Genomic DNA, 12,260 nt, shown 5'->3' with positions numbered 1-12,260 from the left:
CAATGTCAAGTTCCAGGTTCTATGACCTCTAGTTTATGATAGGATTTTCTCTACTTCACACATAGTTGTAGATGGATAGAGAGCAGTTCAAGGAAGGTCAAGGAAGACCTATTTTTAGTCCTGCCTCTGACACAGACTGATTGTGTCACCCTGGGCAAGTCATTTTTTATTTTTAGGTAACTCTCAAGAACTCCAGATGTTGATCTGCCTTGGAAGAGGATGGGTTCCTCAACAACATGAGACTATGTAATTCACACCATGTGAATGGAGTCAATAGTAAGTGCTCTAAGATGAACATTTTGGGAGGTAACAAAGGTTCAGTGGTGCAAAACTAAGAAGCCAAATCTTGTCTAGAGATCTTCCAAAAACAAACTGACCAACTCTTTGGGTCTAGCTATACCCTTTGGGTTCAACTATATTATCAACATACCCTCCCCCCAGGGAAAAAACTTATCCCCAGGGAGATTGTATCAGCTTTGGTACTCACATCTCAGTTGTCTCTCTCTCTCTGATTGGAAGACAGAGTGAAAAACTTCTCCCAAAGCTCCCAAAAGAAGAAAAACTTCCATTTAAAATAGGTTCAGAAGCCCAGCCAACTCTGCTTTTCTCACCAGCTGCACCCCTCAAATCTAACTCCATTATTATTATGCTTTTGTGTTGCTTATTTTCTCCTCCCTTCATTTTAAATTTCCTTTTCTATTTTGACTTCCTCTATTAGATTTTAAACTCATGAAAAGAAGGGATTATATCTCTTTTTTAATACCCAGAATTTAGCAGTGTCTGGAATAATGTTTAATGTATTATATTGTATCTTGTTTTTGTTCAGTCATTTTTCAATAGTGTCTGACTCTTTGTGACCTTATTTGGGGGTCTTCTGGGCAACTGTACTGAAGTGGTTTATCATTTCCTTCTCCAATTTATTTTACAGATGAGGAAACTGAGGCAAACAGAGTTAAGTAACTTGCCAAGAATCATATGTTTAGTAAGTGTCTGAGGTTGGATTTGAACTCATGAAAATGAATCTTCCAGTCTCTATATGGCATTCTACACTTTGCCACACCTAGTTGCCCATATTGCATATTAACAATCTTTTCCACAGTGGTAGCATAATTGAATTCTAATATTTAAGTATATACTACAGAAATAAATTCTCTGCATCTACCAGTATAAAAGGGATAGGGATCAAACCTGTGATTGTGCTTATTTAGAGAAATCCCAGATGAGGAATCTCACTTCACCAAAGCATCTTGCCACCTTTTTAAGAGTTGTCTAGAGCACCAAAAAGATAAATTGACTTGCCCAGGGCCATATAAGAAGATAAGTAAATGTAAAAAGTGGAACTTGAGCTCAAATCTTCCTGACTTTGGGGCCACTTCTCTATCTAACAGTTTAGTGACTGTCAAAAAAAAAAAAAGATGAGCTTAGGCTGGCAGGAAGATGTGTAAGAGCTTTGTGATCACCACTTCCTTTTCTAGATGTTATTAACCATCTCTTTAATAATATGTTCCAGAATCTTACTGAGAATCAAAGTCAAGTTTCTTACCGATAGTATGAAGACTCTATTCTCTTCTATGGTTTGAAAATTAAAATAACATTTACCTTATCCTATCCTATGGCCCCTCTCCTGTTCCCCTTGATCACACAAAGATCCCTGAGGATGGCACAGACATCATACCTGACTGCTCTTTCAGCCATGGAGGTTGTAGTTCCTTGAGGATTCTTTCTTATTAGCTTCCTAATCATGTTGAGTATCAATTCCTTACTGAATATTTTTGAATGGTCAATAAGGGATCAATATCATCTTAGAGGGAGATCTCTAGGAGAGTGCCTAGAGATCTGCCCTTGGTCCTGTGATGCTCTAAACAGTTTTGTCATGAGATTTTAAGCTTCTCAAGAGTGGCAATTGTCTTTTGTCTTTTTTTTGTATTCTCAGAATTTATCATAATGCCCAGCACATATAGGCATTTAATAAATGTTTATTGACTGTCTGGTTGTCAATGATTTGGATGATGGCACATCTGGTATGCATGCTGTTGTTTAGTCATACCCAACTTTTCATGATCCCTTTTTGGGGGGGGGTGTTCTTGGTAAGGATACTGTATTTACTCTATTTGTACTGTATTTATTCAAACTGAATTTACAGTTTATTAAAAGCTTGATTCCTCATGACCTTTGGTTTAGCCTTTCTTCTCTAGTCTATATTTGCACAGGCACTTTTAAAAATTCAAATGTAGGATTTCACACTTGATACTATTAAGTTTCATCTTTTTTTAGATTCTGTCCAGCATGATAGCCTGTTGTGATCTTTCTGGATCTTGATTTTCTTCCTCCACTATGTTAACTATACCTCCCAACTTTATGCCATCTTTATCTTTGGCATGGGTCAGATAGGTGTCAAAATGGATATGCAGGGCCTGAAGTCAGTAAGATCTGAGTTCAAATGTGACCTCAGAAACTTACTAGGTATGTGACCTGGAGCAAGTCACTTAACCCTATTTGCCTCAATTTCCTCATTTGTAAAATGAGCTGGAGAAGAAAATGGCATGCTTTCCATAGCAAGCAAAGAATAAAAGTACAATAAAAGAGGCAATAGCCCCTCATATTCGGTCCTGGTCAGATAAGTAAGGCTTTTATACCTGATAATAACAAGATGTGAAGATTAAAATATTCTTGATGATTCAAAAGGTTAATAAGTATGACATTATACTCAGGTACATATCTGAAGTATGATGTTCAGTTTGGGGTGCCATATTTGAAAATGAATACCTCCAGAAGACACTTACCACTTAAGATGGTAAGAAGGCTGGGGATGGTAAGAAGCTTGGGGACATGATAGTTTATTCAAGTATTTGAAGTGCTCAATACAGAGCCTAAGACCCTGGTTTTTTTAGTTTGAGTTTTTGTTTCTTAGCTGTTTTTTTGCCTCTTCATGACCCCATTTGGGTATAGGAGTGATTTGTCATTTCTTTTCTAGTTAGTTTTACCAGTGAGGAAACTGAAGCAATAAGGATTAAGTGACTTGCCCAGGGTCATACTGCTAGTAAGTATCTGAGACTGAATTTGAACTCAGGAAGAAGAATCTCCTTACTTCAAGGTCCAGCTTTATGCATTATGACCACCCAGCGGCCCTGATACCTAGTGGTACATAAATCCTAGAGGCTGGCCGCCATGTGGAAGATAAATTAAGCTTATTTGCTTTGCCCTAGAGGCAGATTTCACCTTTATAAAAGGAAATATGTCCTTGCAATGAAAACTAAATTTAGAATAGGCTCCTCAAAAGGTGGTGGGATTCACCTTCAGGCAAAGTCTGAATGACTTTGTTAGGTGCCTCATAGAGGGAACTCTTGTTTCAGGTATGGACTAGAGAAGATGGCCTTGGAGATGGCCAACTCTGAGATCCTGTGACTCATATCCCTAATACTACTTTCAAGTCTAATCAAGATCATTTCCCCCAGTTTTTTTGCTCAGTGCTTAAAAGATTAACCATGATTTCAGGCTTGAGATTCTGAAAAGAAGAAACAGAAAAAGGAAGAATGAAACTAAGGAAGAAAAAGGCAAAGAAAGAATCAAGACTGAGGAGGTCAAGAGAATGAGAAAGTAGAGTCTCAGGAGAGATACTCAAGATCTCAGTAGCAGACAAAATTTTCCTGTTTCCTAAAATGTTACTATATGCTACAGAATTTGTTCCTTTTCTACTAATTTAGTCCTGCAGCTAGATGGTTTGTCCCTTTTCTACTAATTTAGTCCTAGGGCAACTAGATGGTACAGTGGATAGAACACTGGCCTTGGAATCAGGAGGATAGGAGTTCGAATCCAGCCTCTGACACTCACTAACTGTGTGATCTTGGACAAGTTACTTAACCGTGATTGCCTCTCATCCAGGGCCATCTCCAGTTGTCCTGATTCATATCTGGCCACTGGACCCAAATGACTCTAAAGGAGAAAGTGAGGCTGGTGACTTAACCCAGCACCCCCTCACTCAAATCCAATTCATGGGCTTGTCATGGTATCAACTTTCTGATTTCTTGCTCTTCAAAAATGAAGGACAAACATTAATTTAGTCCTAGATCTGTTAGACACAGGACTGGAACTATTTTAGTTCCTTCTTTAAAATGAGAGGATTGGACCTCTTTTCTTAAAGTTTATAGATTTAAAAAATAAATTTAGAAAACTAAATAGTGGACTCTAGAGTTCCCTTCTCAGTTTGAAATTTTATGATTCTGAGACAGGAGCAAATACTATGTGATAAAGTTTTTTTGCCTGATAATAACTTACAGTATCACCTCTAAAAGATTAAAAGATTCTTGAAGATTCAGAAGGATCAAAAGTGTAACATTATACTCAGGTACAATATTATACATATTTCTCCACTATACTCAAAAGAGAGAATACTGACTGGAGTTAAAAGGTTGATTTCAAGGTATACCTCTGATACTTACCTTATGTGGGCTTGTTCAGGTAGGGGAAAAAGGTAGTTGGTATCTGCCTGGATGACTTCACAGGTCACCCTAAATCTAAACTCAGGACAAGACTGAGACTAACCTCTCTGTTATGATGCTGGGGTTCACAGTAACAACATCAGTCTTTGCCCCAACATCTCCAGTGTATTTCTCTGAGATTGGGGGTAGATTACACCTGCAAAGAAAAATGACAAAGCAAATTATCAAGGTGAAAATGAGTTCCTTTAGTGGCTCAGTGCTCAACTATTGGGGATTATCAGGATTCATCTTGACTTTTGTCTTGCCACTGAATTTCATTGACTCTGGAGGAGGATGAGTCTGGTGTCTTTGCACAGCTCTGCCTCACTTAAATCCAATCAACTCATGAGTCAAGACATTGCCCATTATGTGATGTCATTGATCCTCTTCAAAGATGAATAACAACTACTACAGGAAGGGAAAAGTGAGAAAGACTGGGTGGGAACAGGAAGTTCATTATTAGGAAAAAACTCATCAGCTGTCTTGGGGAGGGGGGGTGGGAAGGGAAGGAGGAAGAAAAATTTAGAATTTAAAATCCTACAAAAAGAAATATTTTCTTCACACATCTTCCCAAAAAGAAATAAGATACTATTAAGAAAAAATAATGCAATACCAAAGTAAAAAAAATCATTTTTCTTTTGAATCTAGCGCAGTATCATATACTCCACTATAGTTTTCACTTCTTTCATGGGTTACTGTAGCCTATATCCTGGGGATGAGCCTTTCCTTTCTTAACTAGACTGAATCTTGAATTGACACATAATCTGTCTCTGGTCCCTTTCTGATGTCAGAACTTTGACTCTACAACCTACTAGTGCAAGAGAATCTTCAGTGAAGAGTCTTTGCACAAAGCTTAGAGTGGAGGGCACACAGGAGAAGTGTAAAGTTGTTGATTTGACCCATGGGTCATATATAGACACATCAATAGCAAATCTTATCCTATTAGACTTCTACAGTATAGCCATGGTGCTATAGAGAGATAGCAAGATGGAGCAGAACTCTGAACAAGGATCTCTAAGCTCAGTTCTGTCACCTAACTTGTTACTCCTCAGTTTCCTCATCTATAAAATGGGGATAAGAATTATAAATCAAACTTGTATGGTCCTTAAAAGCTCACAGGGTATTTTATTTACAACTCTGTGGGATGGGTAGAACGAGCATTTTTAATCCCAGTTTACAGAAAACAAAACAGAGACTCAAAGATACAGGTTATCATCCTTAATCATCTTCCTCTCACAAACCCCTAGAAAAAAGTCATTTTAAAGTAATCACCTCCATTTTCTCACCATGTCCCCTCTTAAAGGGTTCCCAAGGCTTGTACTCTGGCTTCTGACTTCACTACGGGACTGAAGCTGTTCTCTCTGAGGGTATCACTGATCTATTTGATTCAATGGCTTTTTTTAGTTCTTGTCATACTTGACAGTTTTTGCAACATTTTACACAGTGAAATAACTCCTCTTTTTTGAATATTTCTTCTTCCCTTGGCTTTTATTGTTGTTGTTTAGTTGTTTCAATCATATCCTACTCTTTGTGACTGAATTTAGAGTTTTCTTGAAAAGATATATCCCCTCCTCCAGTTCATTTTACAGATAAGAAACTGAAGTAAACATGGTTAAGTGACTTGCCCAGGGTCACACAGCAGTGTCTGAGGCCAGATTTGAATTCAGGAAGATGAGTCTTCCTGATTCCTGGCCCAGTGGTCTTGTCCACCTAGAAAACCTGCCCTGACTTCTAGTACAAAGCTGTTTCTCAGTTCTCCTACTTGTCTGATCCTTTTCTTTTGATGTCCATCTTCTGCCTATTCTGCCTTGAGGCTTCTCTTCTTCCTCTACATCTCTGGTTCTTTTCTATGAGGAATTTTTAGAGGAAACAAATTTCCAGAAAGTTGGACCTACAGAACTATTGTTAATCCTTCATTTTTGAAGGGTACCAATGAGAACTCATAATGGTCTATATCTTGACTCATGCAAGAATTGGATTTAAATGAAGCAGAGTCGTACCAAATCTTCTCTTCCAGAGTTATTGAAGTCCAGTGGCAAGACAAAACTCGGGATGACTGGTGATGCTCTGAATACAATGGATGACCTTGATGTCTTCAATGTCTGAACAATCTAAGCAATCTGCAATGCTTCAAGTGACTTTATGCTTTGGATCAGTTTGTTCTCATTCATAGACTCCACCAGAGGAAGTCTTCACATACTTGGGATAGATATCTCCTTATTCAGTGATGAGTTTGAGGTCAGTAGGTTAGCTTTAATCTGATTTAGCCCAGCTGCCAAGATAGTTTACTTGGGTCTAGTGTCTACATACAGCTCTTGGAGTCACAGGTAAAAGTTGAGTGAAGTTAAACACCAAATGTGGAAGAATAGCCCTTAAAAGGGCTTAGCAAACCTTCCCACCCAAGTTGTTAATCGTCCTTGAAAAACCCATACACTTGACAGAACCATAATTCAAAACTTAAGTTTCCTCTGCTTCATTTGTTTCACCTCATCCTGTCCTTTCTTTACTACCAGTAATTTGAATTTTCTATGGCAAAACTGTTATTATGACCTTCCTAATGAAAAATAGTGATGAACAGACAGAAAATTGTAGCTAGGGAGAATGCAAAAGTCTCAGGGTGTGAGACTCTTGACTGAGAACTTTGCCTTATATTTCACTGAAAAGAATTGAGACAATTTTCCAAGAGTTCCTCTTCTCTCCTCTTTATCTCACATCCCCCAGCTGCCTTCTATTAATATCTTCTTCTTCACCTCTGTCCCATATGAAGAGGTGGCCTTTTTTTGTCAAGGTCAATCCCTCTACATTCATATCCTGTCTTCTCCAGCAGATTTCCCCTTCATTATCCCTACTCTCATTTATTTTCAGTCTCTTCCTATCCATCTACTGGTTGATTCTCCATTACCCACAAACATTCCAATTCTCAGTTGGAATTGGACAAATATCCAATTCTCAGAAAAACTTCATTTGATCCATCTCCACTAGATATTGTCCCAAATTTTTCCTTTTTTTGTAGCTAAATGACTGAAATGAATGCTTCAATTTCCTTTCCTCTTTCTTCTTAAAGTCTCAAAATCTGTCTTCTAATCTCATCTTTCAACCAAAACTATTTTCCTCAAAGTTACCAAGGATTTCTTGATTGACAAATCTTATGACCTTTTCTCAATCATTATGTTTCTTAACTTCTCTGCAACCCTTGATACTGTAAATCATCTTCTCATTGATTCTATCTTCTCTTCAGACTTTACATTAGTGCATTCTGGTTTTCTTCTTACCTAACCATTCTTTTTTTCATGTCTCCTTTGCTGGATCTTCACCCAAGTCACAATTGCTAATGGTGTATATCCCTCAAAGTTCTGTCCTAAGCCTTTTCTTTTTCTGCCTTATGTTACTTCATCAACTCTCATGATTCCTAATTATCATCTTTATGCTGATATTTCTGTTATCTACTTATTCAGCCCTAACCTCTCCACTAATCTTCAATTTTGCATCTCCAACTACTTATTAGACCTATTGGATGTTCAATATACAATTGAAGCTTAGTATGTCCAAAACTGAACTCATGATCTTATCTTTGTCAGAACTTCCCTATTACTCAATCCCTATTACTCCATCTTCCCTGTCCCCCAAACCTGAAACCTAGGTGTCCTTTTCACTTCCTATATTCAGTTTGTTGCCAAGTCCTATCCATTTTGCCTTTAATAATATCATTCAGATATTCTTCTTTCTCTCCTCTGACACTGCAATCACTTTGATGCAGCCCTCATCACATCACACACTGGACTATTGCAATAACCTGGTAGTTAATCTCCCTGCCTCTAGTCTCTCCTTACTACAACCCAACCTTGAGTCTACTGTCAAAATGATCTTGCTAAAGCAGATGTCTTATCATGTCATTCCCTTTCTCAATAAATTCCAGTGATTCCTTATCACCTCCATGTGTGGGGTCCAGAATTATCCAATCTACAAGAAAATCCATTGAGACAGATATCTAAATCATTAACCATTTATAAAAGGGACTGAGCCCCTTCAAAGAATGAGACCTCAGATCTTTCTCACGATCTTAGATGCCCCTTTTCCCCAGAGCCTTACTTTTATGGGACTTGATTGCCAGACACTCAAAATAGGCAAAATGAAATGCAATCGCATTGGTCAATAAATCTTGGTTTTGACCCTATAGAAGGGATAGAAATGATGCATCAGCTTGGGTGGTCACCAGATGGACAAGGCAAGATTCATCTCTGCTAATTAAGTTAGTCAGAAGTTGGATCCCTCACCATGCTGAGCAAGAGGGTGATCCAGAGATACAAAAATAAATTAGGGAACTTTCCATATCACACAAGTCATCCCACCCATACTAGGTTGGGTCATCAATATTCTTGTGGTTAGGCAGGTAACTTAGGGATAGTAACAACGGAAAACACTTTGTTTCCCTTCTAGTACAAAATGCTACAAAGATCAAAGCAAAAGAAGGGTTAAAATGATAGGAAGATCATAGGCCATGTAAGGAGATGATTTTCTAGAATATAAGGGAATCCTAGAAGTTTCCATCTTTGGTTTGAGGTTTTGGGGGGGTTTCATGCTTGCTGTTTATAGTAATGGGATCAATAATAGGCATGAAATCGAAGACCTGTAGGCCTAGAAGAACAAATCCTTATCTGGAAAAATCTATGCACCCTCAGCAGTTATAGTCCCTGTGACATCAGTTCTAGGACCAAATGACAGGTTCCATAAAATACCCTTCCAATAAAATTTCATTTTATTTGTATTTATATATATATACATATATAATACATATATATATATATACATATATATATATATACATAATTTTGTGAGGAGGCTTTCTCTGGTGTGACTGTTGACTTTTCACAAAATAACCTCTAAATACTCTTTTTCTGTTCAGAGTAACCAACACCTTCCTTCTAGTAACCTAGAGAGAGAGAAGAGAAGAAGAGGAGAAGAGGAGAGGAGAGGAGAGGAGAGGAGAGGAGAGGAGAGGAGAGGAGAGGAGAGGAGAGGAGAGGAGAGGAGAGGAGAGGAGAGGAGAGGAGAGGAGAGGAGAGGAGAGGAGAGGAGAGGAGAAAAAGACAGGAGGAGGAGGGAGGAAGAAGGGAGGAAGGGGTGGAGGAGGAGGCAGGGAGGAGGGGAGGAGGAAGGAAGGAAGGAAGGAAGGAAGGAAGGAAGGAAGGAAGGAAGGAAGGAAGGAAGGAAGGAAGGAAGTCAAGCTCTGAGGATTTAAAATGAAAAACAACAGTTACCCTGCCCTTAAAAGCTTACATTCTGTAACTGTGCTTTCTGTGGTCATTTCTGCCTTACTGTCCTGAATAGCTGGCCTGCCTCTTTAAACTTTGGCCATTTGCCATCCCTACTCTAGTTTAGTTTGTTTGCCCTGTGGGTTTTATCTTGAACCAGTGAGAGAGGCAGACATATAAGAAAAATCAGAGCTTATTGAGATACAAGACATCTTATTCCCTTCTACATAAGCTCCACTCCCGGGGAGAAATGAAAGGGGCCTTACTTCTCAACTAACCTCTTGTTCCAGATCAATTCCTTTAAATCTCCCAATTACTTCAAGGGTACCATTATCTGAGGGCAGGTAGGTGACAGAATGGATGGAGTTCCAGAACTATAGACAGGACGACTTGAGTTCAAATCTGACCTTAGACACTTAGGAGCTGTGTCACCCTAGGCAATCAATTAACCTTGTCTGTCTCAGTTTCTTCATAAAATTCACTGAAAAAGGAAATGGCAATCTCTGGAGATTTCCTTGGATATGGAGCAATCAGGGTTAAGAGACTTGCCCAAGATCACACAACTAGCAAGTGTCTGAGGCTGGATTTGTACTCCTGATCTTCTGACTCCAAGGCCAGTGCTCTATCTACTACAACACCTAGCTGCTCAATTAATTTCTGTGTCCCAGGGAACTCCAGTATCAGCCAAGAAAACTTCAATTGAGTCACAAAGAGTCAGACACAACTGAAATGATTGAAGACCAAAAGAATCACTACCTTCCCAGTCACTCAGGTTTACAACTATGGAATCATCCTTGACTCTTCCTCTCCCTCACTATCCTCCATACTTAATCAGTTGCCAAGTTTTATCAATTCTACTCCTATGGTATCTCTCATAATCATTCCCTTGGATCCTCTCACACAACTACCTAGGTCAGGCACCTTTTGTTTCTTGACTATATTGTCACAATAACCTCCTAACTGTTCTCCTTATTTCCAGTCCCTTATCTCTCCAAGCTGTCCTCCACACAACTGCTAAAATAATATTCCTAAGGCACAGGTCAGATCATGTCATTCTCTGCTTGAAACCCATTTGCTCCCTGGTGCCTCTAGGACAAAAATCCAACTTTTCATTTGGCTTTTAAAGCCCTCTCCAATATGGCTCCAATTTATCTTTCTGGACTAACTTCATATTATGCATTCTACATTTCAACTAAACTGTCCTAATTGCTATTATCTGAATTTAATATTCTGTGCCTTCAGTCCTGCTGGCCTCCATGTATGGTATGAACTCCCCCTTCAACTAGCCCCCCTCCACAATCCTTATCTTCCAGGATCAGCTTAGGAGTCATCTATTCTATCAAGCCTTTCCTGACCCTTCTTGATCCTAAGTTATTTCAGGGGATGTAAGCTCTCTGATGGTTTCATTTTTGATAATGGGTATTCCCATCATCTATTATAAAGCCTTGTATGTGTTTTCTTTGGTTGGGAACTGCTATTTCATTGGTATAAGGCTCTACTGATGAGGAACTCCCACCTGTCACTTGAAATCATATGGAGTTGGGGGCAGCTAGGTGGCACAGGCCCTGGCATCCAACTGCAGACACATAATATATTTATTAAATGTGTGGCCTTGGACAAATCAGTTGTCTTGCAAAAAGAAAAAAAATCATATGGAGTTCCCTGAGACACTTAGAAATTAAGTGGCCTTGGAGTCAGGAGAATGGGAGTTCAAATCCAGCCTCTCTCACTTATTAGCTGTGTGACCTTGGGCATGTCGCTTAACCCTGATTCCGGCATATCCAAGAAAACCTCCAGGCATCCTGATCTGTATGTGTCCTCTAGACCCAGCTGGCTCTAGATGAGAAAATGAGGCTGGCGACTTAGCACAGCAACCTCCTCACTCAAATCCAATTCATGCGTTTGTCATGACATCCCTGATGTCATGGTCTTCTTTGAGAATGAAGAGATTAATCAGGAATGGGGAACATTTTTTCCTGCCAAGGGCCATTTGGATATTTATAACATAATTCAAGGACCATACAAAATCATCAACTTAAAAATTAGCCTGTTATATTTAATCAAACATTTAATTAATTCACTCCTAAAAAGCTTCTAGCTTGCAGTTGCTATGGCATTGTCAGACCAAATGATTTCATAACTGCATGTTCCCCACCAGTAGATTAAATGTGTCCAAGGTTATAGTAAGTGTCAGCCACAAGACTTGAACCCAGTTCTTCCTAATTCTGAGGCAAATTCTCTATCTACTATAATGACAAGCTGGCTCTCCCCCTTGTATATTCTAGGTGCTTAATAAATGTGTGTAAAGTTGAGAAGTGAAATAAGCTAACAAGTGTTTGAAGGCCAGAGATCATTTGACTCTACCTTGCTGTGTCACAACCAGGTTATAGTTGTAACTGCTTGTGCAAGTCCCCTATAAATTAATCAGTACACAAAATACATTGATAATATACCTACTATAAACCATTGTCCAGCTATATCAGATTATTATTATATCCCTCTGTTACTACCAACATTCTTATCTCAGGGA

The 12,260-nt window shown here is 38.9% G+C and overlaps 1 protein-coding gene across 2 annotated transcripts in view; it reads right to left on the bottom strand.

Annotated features, from left to right (window-relative positions):
* ST8SIA5 (ST8 alpha-N-acetyl-neuraminide alpha-2,8-sialyltransferase 5) overlaps positions 1-12,260 on the bottom strand; it is a 143,220-nt gene that overhangs the window by 15,146 nt on the left and 115,814 nt on the right. For both annotated transcript variants that reach the window (XM_074208591.1, XM_074208592.1), the window contains one exon: positions 4,543-4,635. In XM_074208591.1, coding sequence (XP_074064692.1) covers positions 4,543-4,635 — 93 coding nt within the window. The remainder of the gene's footprint in view (positions 1-4,542; positions 4,636-12,260) is intronic.

This window comes from Macrotis lagotis, chromosome X (assembly GCF_037893015.1).
Source record: "Macrotis lagotis isolate mMagLag1 chromosome X, bilby.v1.9.chrom.fasta, whole genome shotgun sequence".
NCBI lineage: Eukaryota > Metazoa > Chordata > Mammalia > Peramelemorphia > Peramelidae > Macrotis > Macrotis lagotis.
Note: the sequence above shows the minus strand (reverse complement) of the source record. Positions and strands in the feature narration are given on the sequence as shown.